This window comes from Cervus canadensis, chromosome 3 (assembly GCF_019320065.1).
Source record: "Cervus canadensis isolate Bull #8, Minnesota chromosome 3, ASM1932006v1, whole genome shotgun sequence".
Lineage (NCBI taxonomy): Eukaryota > Metazoa > Chordata > Mammalia > Artiodactyla > Cervidae > Cervus > Cervus canadensis.
This window is the reverse complement of record NC_057388.1, coordinates 108,214,161-108,232,431: the sequence shown is the minus strand read 5'-3', so window position 1 is coordinate 108,232,431 and position 18,271 is coordinate 108,214,161. Positions and strand designations below refer to the sequence as shown.

At 41.7% G+C, this 18,271-nt stretch overlaps 1 protein-coding gene across 7 annotated transcripts in view; it reads right to left on the bottom strand.

Moving 5' to 3' along the window:
• Positions 1 to 18,271, bottom strand: part of DPP6 (dipeptidyl peptidase like 6) — a 1,059,086-nt gene that overhangs the window by 295,009 nt on the left and 745,806 nt on the right. For all 7 annotated transcript variants that reach the window (XR_006268646.1, XM_043463957.1, XM_043463959.1 and 4 more), the window contains exon 4: positions 2,455 to 2,549. Coding sequence is in view for 6 of the 7 variants with exons in the window: in XM_043463957.1 (XP_043319892.1) it covers positions 2,455 to 2,549 (95 nt within the window). In the remaining variant the exon portion in view is untranslated. The remainder of the gene's footprint in view (positions 1 to 2,454; positions 2,550 to 18,271) is intronic.

The following is an 18,271-nucleotide window of genomic DNA, read 5'->3' as shown; positions in this document are numbered from 1 at the left end:
ATACACGTGACAGACAGCCACCTCAAGGCTGGACCGCGCCATCGGCTTCAATTTGCAGAAGGAGGCACTGAAGAACCAGAAGTTTAACTGGCTCAGAAGAACTTAAATCCAGAGCTTCTATGTTCTAAATGATGATGCAGGCCGCCAGTGACTTTTCCTCTTAAGACCTGTCTAGTCAAAGCTATGGTTTTTCCAGTGGTCATGTATGGATGTAAGAGTTGGACTATAAAGAAAGCTGAGCACCGAAGAATTGATGCTTTTGAACTGTGGTGTTGGAGAAGACTCTTGAGAGTCCCTTGGAATGCAAGGGGATCCAACCAGTCCATCCTAAAGGAGATCAGTCCTGGGTGTTCATTGGAAGGACTGATGCTGCAGCTGAAGCTCTAATACTTCGGCCACCTGATGCAAAGAGCTGACTCATTTGAAAAGACCCTGATGCTGGGAAAGATTGAAGGCAGGAGGAGAAGGGGACAACAGAGGATGAGATGGTTGGATGGCATCACCGACTCAATGGACATGAGTTTGAGTAAGCTCCGGGAGTTGGCGATGGACAGGGAGGCCTGGCGTGCTGCAGTCCATGGGGTCGCAAAGAGTTGGACGCAACTGAGAGAATGAACTGAACTGATCTAAGGTCTGTTTATAGGAGTCTTTACATGCAGCTTTGAGCCAGGAATAAACTGGATTGATCATGAACAGTATTAATCAGAATGTATGTATACCTTTGGCACTCAACAAATGTTTCTGATGTGAGTGAATAAATGACACATTAAGAAGAAATTTCATTATAGAGGATACGCCTTTCGATTTTCAAGAAGAGTTCTTCCTTTTTTCTTTACCTAAGATGTTTTCCAAGTTGCTTTATTACTTGGCTAAAACAACATGAGTTACAATACACAATCTGTCACAAGGTATTGATCCGAGAAAGAGAAGGCCATTCCTAGTCTCATGTAGCTGTAGGGACAGCACCTGCTGTCGGCAAACCGATGTCCTCACAGGAAGTATCGGCACTGTCTTGACACTAACACGTACTTACCCTCAGCAACAGTCCCGTTACTTTCTCCTCTCGATTATTATTAGAGAACCATTTCTGCAGCTACTGTATTTTTAAGTGAGTTGAATCAGCTTTTCTGAGAGCAGTCATTCTATCACAGATGGTTTTTTCACACAAAAAAATGCAGGCGCATTCATTCTTTCTGGGTCAGGTCCTACTTTGCCAGAATACTATTGAATTCAATAAACCTGTCGTTTTGGGAATTATACCGTCATACAGCTATTCCAGGCCTCCCTCACATCTGCAAACAGTCTCTGTAAAGGGCGGGATCCATTTCATTCTAAACACCACTAAAATGCTTACTTTTAAAGGACATGGTATCGCTACGCCGAAAAGAAATGAAGAGTGTTCAAAAGGCAAGCTTTGTGTTCTGGAGAAGGTGGGGCAGCATTTGTGTGGGTGGGAGGGGGCGGCACAGAGTCCTCTCATCCTTTCTTGTCTGGGATGGAGGCTCTGGGGACCAGCCCGAGTCCTCACCCAGCGCACTCCACAAGCTCACACCCTTACTGGGCTCAGGATCCTTAGCTGTAAAACCAGGCAGCTCTTCCCCACCCCGTGGGCTCTGATCCCCAGATCCCAGAATTCCAGGATTCCTTGTGTTTCTGATTCACACCAGATGCTTGTTATGACTGTTCTGACTGCAAATTCTTGGTCTGTTTCAAGTCTTTCTTTTAACAGACTTGCCTTAGTTTCTTCCTGCGACTTCCTTTCAGCATATTGGACAAGAAAAGGATAGACTCCCTAAAGCTGAAGATTGATTCCTTCTAAAAATGAGCGTGAACATATGTGAAAAAAAAAAAAGAGTTGATGCTCTTTAAATTGATTTCTGGTACATAACTTCAGTCAATTCTTCAATAAATACCATTAACTGTACAAGAGCTCCAAATCTTAATGTCATTATCTTTGGGAAAACAGGTATTCCCAATGATGAAGTACTGGCATTCATATCGACTCCATCCTTGTTCCAAAGCATAAACATCACTTAATGTCATTATAGAGTAAGTATTGTCAGTGCCTAAATTAATATTCCCTGTGCATGTGAGGATGCGTTTTTTAAAAAATGAGATTGACCAAGCCATCCTGAAGGATTCTCTGCATCACCCCCAATTGTTCTGTAAATGTGCAAAGCCTTAGGACTTGTCTTTCAATTATATATGACATGCAACACTTGTTTCCAACACCTGCAGAGAAACTTACCATACACTTAGAGGAACTAAGCTTTCATCTTATTAAATTAGTGTGGTTTCAGTTTCACATTATCTTTAGTTGCTCAGTCTGTAGTATTACAAATTTACTGCTTCTGCTTGGCTATACTATAAGTTGAAACCTAAAGTCATTTTCTGCTTTATTGACTCGAAGGCGGGAAAACTGAAATTATCCTGGTCATTAAAGGGAGTACTTACAATTTTTTTGCCTTCTATTAACACTGTAGAAGTATTTGTTTCAACATTCCGCAGTATCACACTTCCTTTCTGCTCTCTGTAGATGAATTCTTTATCTACAACAGAGGAAATAAAAAAGCAGCGTGAGACACCAAGGAACTCACTAGCTTTTGACAGATATTTAGGTAAAGTGAACTGACTAGCTCCAACAAAAACATATCCCATGTTTCATCGAGGGGTCCATTAGATATGGTGAAATATGTTCAGTTCCTCGCCATATAACCGCACACGAAGCTCCTCTCTGAATCATGTCTCCTGCTCTACTTGCAAACATATAAAGTACAAGTACACACAATCTTTAGAACATCCTAGAATTTTTTGGAGTGGAACACATGGATGAGCAGATTATGGAGCCTGCTACCACAAGAGTTGGAAGGTGGGTGGTACTAAAGGGGTTGGTTTCCCATATCTGAAACGTTAGGGTGAAATCTCTATATGTACACACGCATAATCTGTATGCGCACACATCTACATCCTGCAGGCTTGCTTCCATTTGGTCCCCAGGACCCTCTGCTACTTCTGGAGGAGCCGGAAGTTCTGCCCTCATGTGTATCTTTGACTCGATACGTTGTACCTTCAGTGACACTGGTCCTTTGTAAATCAACTGAGATTCCAGATATCTTCCTAAAAATGGAACTGATGAACTGATTTGCAGGGCAAGAAGAGAGACACAGACATAGAGAACAGACTTTGGACACAGTGGGGGAGGGAGAGGGTGGGATGAACCGAGAGGGTAGCACTGACACATATATACTGCCATGTGTAAAACAGCCAGCCAGCGGGAAGCGGCTACACGGGCACAAGGGGCCTGGTGTTCTGTGACTCCCCAGAGGAGTGGGATGTGATGGGGCGTGCGGGGAGGCTCAGGAGCGAGGGGACTTATGGGTGCTTGTGGCTGATTTACACTGTGTGTGGCAGAAGCCAACAATACTGTAAGGCAATTATTCTCCAATCAAACATTAAAAAAATAAAAAAAAATTAATAGAGCCATTCCACTGAATGGTATGCATGTAGAAGTGTGGGGTGTGTGTGTGTTTAGGCATGTAGGCATCTGTCTATACGTGCCTATACACTATAGGCATGTAGTGTCTGTGTGCTGTGTATATATACTATAAACGAAAGGGTACAACCAGTCCATCCTAAAGGAGATCAGTCCTGAGTGTTCATCAGAAGGACCGATGTTGAAGCTGAGACTCCAATACTTTGGCCACCTGATGCAAAGAGCTGACTCATTTGCAAAGACCCTGATGCTGGGAGAGATTGAAGGCAAGAGGAGAAGGGGATGACAGAAGATGAGATGGTTGGATGGCATCACCGACTCAACCTGGACATGAGTTTGGGTGAACTCCGGGAGTTGGTGATGGACAGGGAGGCCTGGCGTGCTGCAGTGCATGGGGTCACAAAGAGTCAGACACGACCGAGCAACTGAACTGAACTGAAACTTTCTGAAAGGATAGTAGGTGGACAGGAGGCAGAGCGCACAATGGAAAGAAGAAATAATAATTGGGAGGTTGGGACTGACGCATGTACACCACTGTACATAAAATTAAGATAACTAATAAGAACCCACTGTATAGCACAAGGAACTCTACTCAATACTTCGTAATAAACTAAACGGGAAAACAACTGAAAAAAGAGTGGCTATATATGTATGTGTGTAATTGACTGACTTTTCTGTCCACCTGAAATAACGACACTGTAAACCAACTAAACTCAAATAAAATTTTTTATAAAAGAAATAATACTATCTTTCTGAGTAGGGTAACACTGAGCCGGTATGAAGGTAAAGGCATTTCACGCAGTAATTAGTTGATGAATGAAAAACGCTGTGCAGACAGGATTAATTCCAGTGGTATTATCATTTCTATGCTTTTAAAATTCTGCTCCACAGAATGACATTCTTTTATTTTTTTATTCCTTTCTTCTACTTGCTTTGCCTTTAATTTTCTCTTCTTCTTCTAATCTGTTAAGATGGAAGCTTAGAATTTTGGTTTCATTTTCCCTCCTTTTAGTAAGACTATTAAAGCTAAAACTTTCCCTTCATGCATGGTATTAGCTACGTCTCACAAATTTTGATATGCTAAATTATGTTATTATTCAGTTCAAATTACTTCTAATTTTCCCTGTAAAATCTGCTTGACCCAATGATTATTGAGAAATATGTTAATTTCCAAATATGTATTCTGGTCTTCTTATTTTTTACAGATTTTTAATTTAAATTCATTAGATCAAAGAATATTCTGTACATGATTTTAGCCTTTTAAAGCTCATTAAGATATTATTGTGGCCCCAGATGTGGCCTATCCTGGTAAACGTACTGGATGTACATTTAATGAAATTATTGATATGACCGAGTTTGGTCTGTAATCTTTTTCGGGGGGGGAGGGGTGTTTGCTTTCTACTTCTCTCCTCTACTTCTTGCCTTCCTCTTTCTTATTTCCTGATTTTCACTTTATTGTTTGAATAATTTTTACAATTTTAATTTCCCTATTTTTAGCTGTATTTCTTTGCTTTTTTTTTTTTTTTTTTTTACTGGTTGTCCTAGAGATTGTAATATGTACTCAACTTTGCAGCATCTACAAAGAGTTAATCATGCCACTTCTCATAAAATACACTGTTGAAACCTTTCAGGTTTCAGGTCCATTTACAGTCTTATCCTGTGGTAACTGTTATGTGTATTACATCAATACTTTATACATTCCACAAGACAATGTTATAATTATTGTTTATAACAATATCATAGCTTATAAAGGCATTAAGAAGAAAAAGCAAAAAAGAAAAATATTGTCCTTTGCATTTATCCACTATTTACCATTACTGATGGTAATAATTTTATCAAAAATATGAGTTTCTATCAGATATCATTTTCCTACTTCTTAAAGAATTTTCTTTAGGATTTCTGATTATATGAATTGCTGGCAACCAACTCTTTTAACTTTGTTATGTCTAAAAGTCTTTTCCTTTAGCCTTCATTCCTGAAAGGTATTTCTCTTAATACAGATTTCTAGATTAATGTTGTTTTTTTTTCCCTTTTAGTGGAAGTTCCATTCCCCTCTCTTCTGGTCACCATGGTTTCTAACGAGAAGTCAACTATTCACGGAATTATTTCCCTGCATGTCATTTCTGTGCACTTTTGCTGCTTTTCAGATTTATTTGCTGTCTTTGGTTTTCAGCAGTTTGACTATGATGCACTTTAGAGGGGGCCTGCGTCATGTCTGTTTGATGTTTAATGAGCATCTTGTATCTGCAAATTTATATCTTCACCAAATCTTCAGCTATTTATTTGCCAGGTAATTTTTCTACTCCTTTATCTGTCTCCTCTCCTTCTGGTATTCCAATTTCCCATATATTGGGCACCCTGATGTTATCTAACAATCTCTGATGCTCTGATCATTAAAGAATTTTTTTCTCTCTGTTCACCTTGAATCATTTCTATTGAAATCATTTCTATTGATCTATCATCAAAGTCACTTTGTCTTTGCTCTGTCACAATTATTTGACTATCAAATCCACACAGTGAATTTAAAAATTTAAGAATCTGTGTTCTTCTGTTTAAGAATGTCCACTCAGTTCCTTTTATTATTTCTATTTTTCTGCTGAGGTTTTCCTTTGGGATTTTCATTTATTAAAAACATGATCACGTTAACTCATTGAGGACAATTAAAGAATCTTATAAAATCCTTGTCTCTCAGTTCCAAAATAAGGTTCATTTCACGATCAGATTCAATGACTTTTATGTTGAGAGTGTCTTCCATTCTTTCTCGGTTCTTTGTATGTAAGGTAATTTTTCATTATTTCCTAGACATCATGAATTAATTTCTGGACACTGTGGGTTTTGTTGTTGTTCAGTCACTAAGTTGTGTCCGACTCTTTGCGACCCCATGGACTGCAACACGCCAGGCCTCCCTGTCCATCACCAACTCCCGGACCTTGCTCAAACTCATGTCCATCAAGTCGGTGATGCCATCCAACCATCTCATCCTCTGTCATCCCCTCTCCTCCTGCCCTCAATCTTTCCCAGCATAGGGTCTTTTCCAATGAGTTAGCTCTTCGCATCAGGTAGACAAAGGATTGGAGTTTCAGCTTCATCAGCAGTCCTTCCAATGAATATTGAGGGTTGATTTCCTTTAGGAATGACTGGTTTGATCTTCTTGCACTCCAAGGGACTCAAGACTTTTCTCTAGCACCATAGTTTGAAAGCATCAATTCGTTGGCACTCAGCTTTCTTTACAGTCCAACTTCTACTAGGTTTTGTTAATATTCTCCAATGACTGTTGTCTCCTTTGCTATAGCAGGTAATTTCTTTGCTAAACATGGATGGCCAACTTTGCCTTTCTGGAGAGCAGCTTCACTCTCAGTTCAGATATTTTATCTTCAGTTGATCTGCTGGGCTTCTCTTCATGCATGTGTGGTTCATGGGTCAGATGGAGATAATACTGTACCTATACTTTCAATTTCATTACTTCCAGGTCTCTTATCTCATCACTCTCTTTTTCTTAACTTTTAAGTTTGATACTGATCTTGTTAATTTCAGCATTTCTTCTTTTCTAACATAATCACAACTGTGCTATAAATGTTCTTAATTACTTTGAGTCTGTCAGTTTTAATGGGTAGAAAAGTATTTTCACTACTGCTTAGTATTATGCATTTTTAGTTTCTGTCACAATTTCTTCTTCCACCTGTTACTGAGAGTTTCCAATCTGCAGATGTATGCAAAACACTCTTATTTACTACCAGTTGTCAGAAAAATCTGTATTATTAATTCTTTCAAATTTGTTGAGACTGGTTTATGGACTGACGTATGGCCCAGTTTTGGAAGAGTTTCTTGAGAGAACATATATTCTCTAATTGTAAATGCGGAGTTCTCTATGTGGTCATGAATTAAGCATGTTGCCTGTCTCATTAAATTGACTCTCACTTAGCTAACTTTTTGCGTGCTCGGTCTTTGCTTAAGTATTGAAATTTTCTAGTAGAATGTTTTGAGTAATTCTCTCCTGGAAATCTCCCAAACAGTGGTTTATACATTTTTGACTATTAATGCAAGTATAGAAATTTCCTATCTTCCTGGAGACTTACAACTTTATTTTTTAACTGAATTTTTCTCTTCCTAACAATGCTTTTTAAAGATAACTTCTCTTTCGCATGATAAGATAGATGAAATAACAGTATGAACCTTCTATTGCTCACTGTGGAGTCAATGAGATGATACACAAATATACACAATGTGTTTAAAACAAGGCAGGCTCAAGATAAGCCCTCGGTGTATGTCAGCTGTCAACAATATTTGAGAAAAGGATTTGGAGTCACCTTTGTCTCCTTTCTTAAAAAAATTTTCCCTGAAAGAACTGTTTACATTCCATTAATAAATGTTTTTATTAGAATTTTAAATTTTTATTATTTAAAAAATTTTATACAATTTTAAAGGTTACGTTCTGTTTACAGTTACTACAAGAAGTATCAACTGTATTCCCGGTGTTGTATAACATTAATAGATCCCTAAGCCCATCTTAAACCCAATAGTTCTTACCTCCCACTCCCCCACTCCTAGGTTGCCCCTCCCCAACCTGTGACTCCTGTTTGTCCCTCATTCCCAATACCCTGGGCTTCCCTGCTAGCTCAGATGGTAAAGAATCTGCCTGTAATGCAGGAGACGTGGGTTTGATCCCTGGGTCAGGAAGATCCCCGGGGGAAGGAAATGGCAACCCACTCCAGAGAATGCCTGGAGAATCCCATGGACAGAGGAGCCTGGTGGGCTACAGTCCACAGGGTCGCAAAGAGTTGGACACGACTGAGCGACTAACACTTTCACTCTCCCCCTCTCCTGCTCATCCTTCCTCTCTAACGCTTCACTTGCGATGGTCCTGCCCAGGGCTGGGTGGCCATCACCCTCACCGGGACTGCTGCAGGGCCTCCCAGCAGGGCCCTCCATCCTATCTGGACCAGGCCACATTTGCTTTTCAAAACTTCTTTCCCTGGCTCCTGGGCCAAGACTACTTTGGCCAAACTTCTTAGTCTGACACTCGATTGGAAGCCCTTCATGTCCTGGCCTGGGTTTCTCTTCTCGTCTTAGTTTCCCACCATCCCCCAGTAAGCATCTGAACAAGCCCTGCCTCCCGCTCCTCTCTGATGCTTCCTGCCACCGCCTTGGGTGCAGTGCCCTTCTCCCGGCCCTGCCAGGGACAGTCTTCCTGGGCTCGGCGTGACGGTCTCCCCTTCAGGAAGAGTTTTCGTGCCTCTGCCGGGCACAAAGTCCTCCCTCTCTGCTGACCCTCACTTTGCTCATCCTGTTTTGTGCTCATCGCAGCACACTGCTTATTTGCTACTGAAACTCTGTCTCTCCCAGTAGAGTCATAATTCTCAAGGGCAGAGCCCATACCTGTTCGATTTTCTAACTCTTAGCATAACGACTGATATGAAAGTAGGTGCTAAAAAATGTGTGATGCGCTTAACAAATTCATCCCATCACGAGTCTGAGTCACCAGACACCTAAGTTACTTGTGGAGCAACAGGCAGGACTCTGGGCTGAAAGAAAGATGGATGTGGTATGTGGTGGTTTTCTCGAATTATACCTTTTGTGCCTCTTTGTGAGATTCTGTTACAGCTATTTTATTCCCAGCTCTGTTACAGGAGTTACATCTTACATGGAGTTACAAGGAGTTACCTGTTACAGAAGGAGTGCATCTGAAAGCCTTGAGGATAGGGAGGGAAAACAAAAAGCTATGCTCAACAGGGATGCCAAGAAACATGTCGAGGTTCTTAGGAAAAGGCTTTTCCCAAAGAAAATCTCACACTTCACCACCCACTGGCTAGTTCCTTCTTCACATGCTCACTATCCAGTGCTTTCCACTCAGAGTACACCAGTAATTTAGTTGTTCTGTGTGCTTTAGGAATTCTTCAGAGCTAAAAAGTTAAAGAAATAAAGTTGCATTGGTAGCTAGCAGAAGATGGTTATTTTTTATTTTATTTCCCCAAATTGTGATACAAAAATATATAGCAATGCAATAAATTATTTTATGTACTCTGCCAAAAATAAGATAAAATTCAGTCCTTCACTTTGAGTATAACGTGTGTGCGTTAATCAGTCAGTCATGTCCGACTCTTTGCGACCCCACAAATTGTAGCCTGCCAGGCTCCTCTGTCCATGGGATTCTCCAGGCAAGAATGCTGGAGTGGGTTGCCATTCCCTTCTCCAGGGGATCTTCCCGACCCAGGGATCGAACCCTGGTCTCCTGCATCGAAAGCAGATTCTTTACCGTTGAGCTACAGTATAATATATAAGCTAATTTTATGTTTTGCTTACTTTTGCCTAACAATACTACATTATTAGCAGTTTTTGAAAGTCTTATCCATGGTGAAAATGTTAAAAATGTATGGCATTTTATGGTGCAATAGATTTCTTAAAAACTGAGATAATTTACTTGTCTTTGCCAAGTACAATTTGTATATGCTGATTGGATTTGAGGAGCATATTAATCCTGATTATATCAATATCACAAAGAATCAATGCATAGAAATAGCTTTTAATTACTGAAACAAATAGTGTACATAATAAATGTAGTAGATTTGATTTTTCTCATGATTATCTTCTTTCAATTTTAAACAATGCTAATAGAAACAATGTCCTTTCCATTTATTGCCCTTTTTCTCAGATATAATTTATTTCTAGTCATATATATTCAAATCATACCCAGCACGTTGTTGTGCTAAGTCGTTTCAGTCATGTGCGACTCTCTGACCCCATGGACTATAGCCCACTGGGCTCCTCTGTCCATCAGATTGTCCAGGCAAGAACACTGGAGTGGGCTGCTGTGCCCTCCTCCAGGGGATCTTCATGACCCAGGGATCACACCCCAAGTCTCTTATGTCTCCTGCATTTGCAGGCGGGTTCTTTACCACTAGCATCACCTGGGAAGCCAATACACAGCATATATTTCCTATAACAGTCAATAACCATATGATGGTCATAAAATATAAATCCCTAACATCCACACTGTAGTCTAGAAATTCTACTGCCCAGCAAAGGAAATCAGGATTCCTTCAGTAAATGGCTGATTCCAGGTCTGGGATAGGAGCTACCCTAGAGACCAGTGCGTGCATGCTAAGTTGCTTTAGCCGTGACCTACTCTTTGCGACCCTATGGACCATAGCCCGCCAGGCTCCTATGTCCATAAGATCCTCCAGGCAAGAATACTGGAGTGGGTTGCCATGCCCTCCTCCAGGGGATCTTCCAGACCCAGGGACTGAACCCCAGTCTCTTAAGTCTCTTGCATTGGCAGCAGGTTCTTTACCACCTGTGCCAACTGGGAAGCCCCTGGAAACCAAGGAAGTTATCAGGGAAGCTATCAAATTCTGTTAGGACCATGACAAATGGCTCAGAAACCAATGAGAAAAGGCTCTGTCAGGGAAATTAAATAAATAGTCTTGTTTAGGCTTCAGAGACAAAGAAGAACAGCTCCCTGACCTTGCTTCTAACCTGCCTGGACGCTGCTGCCTGACTGAGTGACTGTGAGTGACTGCCTACTGTGAGTGCAGGACTTGAGGGCCATAGATAAGATAGAGGGTGAATCTTGAGATCGTGGGGCCCCTGGAGGGACCCCTGGAGGGGGCCTGGCTAACCAAGTCCCAGGCTTGACAACAGGCCAAGTTTTACACAACAAACAGCATTAATGTGAAACCTGGGCAGTGATTCGTTCACAGACTGATGATAATGTAAGTTTGCGTCCTGGGATTGATTATAAGCGGGAACCTCTAACTCCAATCTCTGAAGTCTCACACGAGGAGCAGACACACTGCCTGGGACCTTTTCCTAACTGGGACTCCAGATGTGCTGTGGCATGGGACTTCCCAGGGCTGTTTAAGTCTGGATGTTCATCAAAACCCAGTTTGGTGATGTGTCTTTCCCTTCTCCAGGGGATCTTCCCAACTCGGGGACTGAACCCAGGTCTCCCACATTGCAGGTGGATTCTTTACCAGCTGATCCACAAGGGAAGCCCAAGAATTCTGGAGTTGGGTACCCTGTCCCTTCTCCAGCAGATCTTCCTGCCCCAGGAATCAAACCGGGGTCTCTGCATTACAGGTGGATTCTTGAGGGCATTGTAGGTGAATTATTTACTGGGGGCTTCCCTGGTGGCTCAGATGGTAAAGAATCTGCCTCCATTATCCTAACCCTAACTTTAACCCTAGGTCATCTGTCCAGAAGCTCTGGGGGAGGACTGCTCTTTAACTTGTGTGTTTAGGTCTGAAGTAGCCAAGGCACTCTAAAAAATTGAAGAAAATTTTTTTTTTTTGTACTCTGGGTTTTCTTTTTTCTGGTTTATATTACAAAAATGTCACAGGGAGGCAATGTGGGCTCAAATTTGTCTTTTAAGAGAGCAAGCTTTTCTAATTCCATTCCTTAAATGCTAACAGCACTCACAGTCCCCACCAGCAAGGACACAACCCAGACAGCATGATGCTGAGATTCTGAGAATTGACCCTGCAGCCTGGGGCAGGCCCTGCTTAATCCACAGCACGAAGTGAGGTTAGACTCGAGAGTTGCTGGCTGGTTAATCCGTTCCCTCTGGCTCAGGGCTCACACAGCCCTCCTGATTCAAACCTGCAGCTCCCCGTCTGTGGCAGGACAGCCTGGCGGCTTCCTGCAGGACCCTGAGAATGAGAAGAAACAGGACTGCGGGCGGTGCTTCCCTTCCCCCTTTCAAGAATGAAGCAGGGATCTGTGTTCTTCACACTGGAGGGGATTAGGAGGCATTTGCTTTGGAAAATCTAAAATCTTGGAAACAAAGAGCTGGGTTGTCTGGGGGTGGAGATGGGGAAGTGGATGGATGCAGAACAGTGGGTGATTAAATTCTGTGGGCTTCAAATTATGATGAAATGACACCGCAAGATCCCCTTTACAGCTTGGGTAATTACATCGACAAGTACCTTCCAACAAATGATGCTCTCAGCTTGGACAGTACTAGGAAAGAATCTGCATTTCAAAGATGACAGGAGTGGCTTTACATTTCACTGAGTTTTCATCACAGGATCGGAGATTGCCCAGTTTCGTCTTTGATTAATGGATGGCCCAGATAGCTTCTAAAAATCTTTTAAATTTTCATTCCTCTTACGGGGAACAATTTGTATGTGTCTCCAAAGCATCATGTTTAGACTTTCAAACAGCTTATTATATGGAAATCTTACCAAAAAGCAAAAAGCACTTCTTTCTGTATTTAACGCTGTCAAATATTTCCCAGCAAATTCATTTCAGTACTGTGATTGGCTACATATGGTTTGTTTTTTTTTTTACCCTTCTCTTCAGATCTTACTGGTTCTCACCTTAATTTGTGAGCTAAATAAAATCTTCGACAGATGTTTATTTTATATTAACATAAAATCATGAGCCTCATGATTTTTACCTTTAAAATACTCTTCTTCAATAAAGTTCTTTATTTGCAAGATATGGACAACATTTCACAGATGGGCTATGAAAAGAAAATCACTGAATCACTTGAAATGTAATTTTGGCTATCAACTTGTTTAGAAATAAGCCAACTTACAGATTAAATATCACTATTTTTTAGAATATAAAATTGTATCAAAATAAGATATCTTCAAAAGTCCTGAACTATTAACGGATTATGAAATTCACTAGTCAGTGAAACATGTTGTTTATATCATTCCAATGCCATAGCTTATTAGTAAATCAGCAATTACTTCTCAAAAAAGTGGTATTATTCATAGTTCTGTGGGCTATCACTTTATTTATTTATTTTTGATTTTTTGATCATTGTTATAAGCTTTAATTTTTTTTCCATTTATTTTTATTCGTTGGAGGCTATGGTGAGAGCTGAATCAATGTTAAATTGTCTGCATACTTTCATCAACAGAGATTTGATGACAATAGCTATATTCCAGTACAAGTATAGAAGACATTTGTTGAATAACCTAATTGTCAGCAGACTTTACGTTAGGGCAGAAGACTATTGCAGAAAGTAAACTCAGGTTCACCCTAAATGACTATTATGGAACAAATTAGTGAATACAAGTACCTACAGGTTGAACTGAAATGACCACCTTACTTTATCCAGGCATCCAGGAGAAAAATCACCTTCTACTGGCAAAGACTAAAGAATGTTGAAACACAGAAATCTGAGCGTCTTCCTTCAAAAAAAATCTGATGAAAATGCCAAGGGTAGCAGACAGATTGTTGGGAAAAGCTTGGAATAGGAGCCTGGAAATCTGGCTTCTATTTCGGGCTCTGCCACAGACTGGTCTGCCATAAATACAGAGGCAGTGTCCTTGAGGAGACACAGCATGCTGCTCTCCTCTCCTTCTCCATACCTGCTAGCAGGAAGGCGTTTATGGTGGCTGGAGCTACAGCAGCCATTCTGGGCCTTTTGTGAACTTGGAAATGGAATGTAAGACCAAAACAGACAGAACATAGATCCTCCCTCTTGACTTTGATGTGAGAGAAAAGTAAATTTAACAGACAAATTTCTATCTTGTTTAAACCAGCACTGCTTTCATTTTTTCTGTTGCTCAGAGATGAATCTAATAGTAATAAAGATCATATCTAATTTCTGGGTTTAGGGACAGAGACTGGTTCTAGCCCCACGGCTCTGTTCTCCTGAGTGAGGCTACTTTATCCCCTAATCTTTCATTTTCAATATTAAAATGCCTTATTTTTCAGAAAGGGTAGTCACTAATAAAAATTGAAATTTGTCATATGAAGATATTTTGAAAGTAAGAAAAAAATGAAAAAGTAACTCGAATAAACATAGGATGCTATTTCCACCTGCAACACTCTAATCTTTGAAAAGGAGAAAGGGTTGTCTTCCTACTCAACATTTGCCTATTATTTTATTTTATTTGTAGAGAAATGTTATGAATGATACTCCAGGAGAACTGAGGGTAGAATCCTATCTTAAAAAGCTTGTCTCTGCATAACACTTGTCCTTCTGATCTTGAGCAAAAAAAAAAAATGTCAAAATATAAGGAGCGGGCAGGGTGTATCGATACCTATACAGAATGAAGAAAATCCTATCAGCCTTCTCTCTATTCACTGGGGTGGAAAAGCAAGGTAACAAATGATTAGTGGTTCTTTCACTCTCACGGGGAAAGGAGGCAGGTACCTTTGAAGGAATCACTCACTCCGTCTGACCTGCTCATTTGCGACTGTCAAGCCTCAAAATGCCTGATTACACAGTGGATACTGGTGGGCTGTTTCTTTCAAGCAGACGGTGTGTGTGACAAATAGGGTCTGTCGGTGGCAGGTCTCTCCCCAGGCTGAGTGGTCGCCTGGGTCTGTCTGCTCAGGTAGACGGGGAAGCCTAATTAGATGCTCGAGGGGCTGTTGTGTTGAGGAGGTTCAGCCCTGCTGCCCAGCTTCTCTTCCAAATGCGTGTGAGCTTGCATGCTGAGTCGCTTCAGTCGTGTCCAACTCTCTGCGACTCTATGGACTATAGCCCGCAAGGCTCCTCTGTCCATGGGATTCTCCAGGAAAGAATACTGGAGTGGGTTCCCATGCCCTCCTCCAAGGAGTCTTCCCCACCCAGGGATCAAACCCGTGTCTCCTGTGGCTACTGCATTGTAGGCAGATTCTTTACTACTGAGCCACCGGGGAAGGCTCCTCCTCCAAGTAAGGGGCCTCCCAAGATTCCCAAATGACATCATTATTATAAATCCACCTCTTTCTTCCCACACTGCTCTGACCAAAGACCCTGTTCCTTCCAGCTCTGAACTGCAGAGACTTGGCTGGGATGGTTAGAGAAGATTCAGCCAGTTAGAGCCAGAACCAACCCGTCTGAAAGCTGGGGGTGCCTGGGTTATGCCCCTGAGCTTCATCGGTGGAGCAGCTGTCACAGACCAGTCATTAACGTGTCCTCGTAATTACAGGCGAGGAAGTCCCTGCATTCATCGCAGTGAAGTGAGAACACATCTCTGACAGTAGATAGCTAACCTGAAGTGCTGGAAAACTCCACCTTTCTTAGCAATTAACTGTGCATCCTGACACAGATTATGGGACTTCCTGGGCTTCAAGAGTCTCATCTGAGGGACGTCCCTGGTGGTCCGACGTCTAAGACTCCAAGTTTCCAATGCAGGAGCCAGGTTCGACCTCTGGTCAGGGAACTAGAGTCCACATGCCACAACTGAAGATGCTGCATGCTGCAACCAAGACCCAGCCCAGCCAAATAAGTAAATATTTTTAAAAAGGTGACCATCTGAAAAAAAAATGTGGGTATGAATATCACCTATTTTACATGACATTAGGATAATGTCCATGTGTAACTATTAAATACTACTGAGTTCTACTAACAGTATTGCACTGTGCGCTAAGTTGCTCGGTCATGTCTGACTCTTTGCAATCGCGTGGACTCTAGCCCGCCAGGCTCCTCTGTCCATGGAATTTTCCAGGCAAGAATACTGGAGTGGGTTGCCATTTTTCTCCTGCAGGGGATCTTCCTGACCCAGGGATTGAACCTGTGTCTCTCGTGTGTCCTGCATTGGCAGGGAGATTCTTTACTACCAGCGCTGCCTGACAGCAAACAACCAACATCTGTGTAGTCCAGTGAAAATCCCTAGGACTTCATAGGAATGCTTTACATGTGGGACCTGATGTAACTCTAACCTGAAGGTCAAGGATTGCTATAGCCCTTCTACTTCACATATCCCCAGTATGACTGTGTGCTTTTTCATCTCAACCAGGACACTTGAAAGTGCAAGGTGGGTGGTGGTTTAATAATCATATCAGGGCAAGTGACATAACCTGGTATATGAACACTGGCTTATCTCAACTTCAGCAGAGTTAAGGTGTTCATGAATTAATAAGGTTAGTGTTGCCAGAAACAAAATTTCATACTTACCAAAAGTTTTTAAAAATAACAATCCTGACTTGATTTAAGGGATAAAAGCTTCATGCTAGTGCATCTGAAATAAGAAGATAACTAAACTTGAATCGTCAGGATTGTAAATCCCATGATTATATTCCATGGATGCCATCGATAAAGAGAGCAATTTAAGAAGCAGCCAGTCAACTTGCTCAAAAGATTGACTGCACTGTAATTTAACAAACATAGAAAAAGGCTCAACTAATCTTTAGGTTGTAGTATCATAGCCATCCACAAAATCAATGAATAGTGTTTCAAGTCTTCTGTGGTGAAAGACACTGTGTTTATGAGTGGCAAAGTAAGTAGCACTCATTGTAAAGGTATGCATCTCAGTCACAGACAATGCAGCAATATTTGGTCAGTAATGAGTCCTGTCCCCTGAGCTGATGGGCACTTTCAGCTCAGTTTATAGCTGTGGGTAGAGCAGACATGGGGTTGCAAAGAGTCGGACAAGACTTAGCGACTGAACAACAGCAAGAGCAGACAAAGGTCATCACTGCATCTCATGGACAAGAGCTGCCTTTCTGAAGAGCAGAAATGAATGAAGTGAACTGAAAGTCACTCAGTCGTGTCCGATTCTCTGCGACCCCATGGACCATACAGTCCATGGAATTCCCCAGGCCAGAATACTGGAGTGAGTAGCCATTCCCCTCTCCAGGGGATCTTCCCAAACCCAGGGATTGAACACAGGTCTCCCGCATTGCAGGCGGATTCTTTTCCAGCTGAGCCACCAGGGAAGCCCCTGAAGAGCAGAGGTGCCGGGTAAATGATATTGAAAACTGTAACTTGCAGTAAAGTATCTGTTTAGTTTCTTAGGGAATGGATTTTTTAAAGTTCTACTACTTTCCCCTTTTCCTGTTTTGCTTGTTCGTGTTTGCTTTCAGCAATGAAGTTACAGTTTACATGTGCACACTCAGTTCAGTTCAGTTCAGTCGCTCAGTCGTGTCCGACTCTTTGCGACCCCATGAACCTCAGCATGCCAGGCTTCCCTGTCCATCACCAACTCCCAGAGTTTACCCAAACTCATGTCCATTGAGTCGGTGATGCCATCTAACCATCCCATCCTCTGTTGTCCCCTTCTTCTCCCAGCTGCAATCTTTCGCAGCATCAGGGTCTTTTCAAATGAGTCAGCTCTTCACATCAGGTGGCCAAAGTATTGCAGTTTCAGCTTCAACATCAATCCTTCCAATGAATATTCAGGACTGACTTCCTTTAGGATGGATTGGTTTGATCTCCTTGCAGTCCAAGGGACTCTCAAGAGTCTTCTCCAATACCGCAGTTCAAAAGCATCAATTCTTCTGCACTCAGCTTTCTTTATAGTCCAACTCTCACATCCATACATGACTATTGGAAAAACCATAGCCTTGACTAGATGGACCTTTGTAGGCAAAGTAATGTCTCTGCTTTTTAATATGCTGTCTAGGTTGGTCATAACTTTCCTTCCAAGGAGTAAGCGTCTTTTAATTTCATGGCTGCAATCACCATCTGCAGTGGTTTTGAAGCCCAGAAAAATAAAGTCAGCCACTGCTTCCCCATCTATTTGCCATGAAGTGATGGTAGTAAACAGGTATGGTGCAGCAATCGGCTAGGTGTGACTAAGTAGCCAAAGCTTTCTTCCCCTACTCTCAACACTACAAAATTATAAAGTAAAATTTCCTCCCCTAAACAATATTTTAAAAAATTTTTATTGAGCACATTTGCTTTACAATGTTACGCCAAGTTTCTGCTGTGCATCAAAGTGAGTCAGCTACATGTACACATATAGCCCCTCTGTTGTGGATTTCCTTCCCGTTTAGGTCACCGCAGAGCTCTGAGTTCCCTGGGCTCTGCCGCGGGTTCTCACTAGGTATCTATTGTATGCATAGTATCTGGTGTATATGTGTTAATCCCAGTCTCCCAATTCATCCCACTCC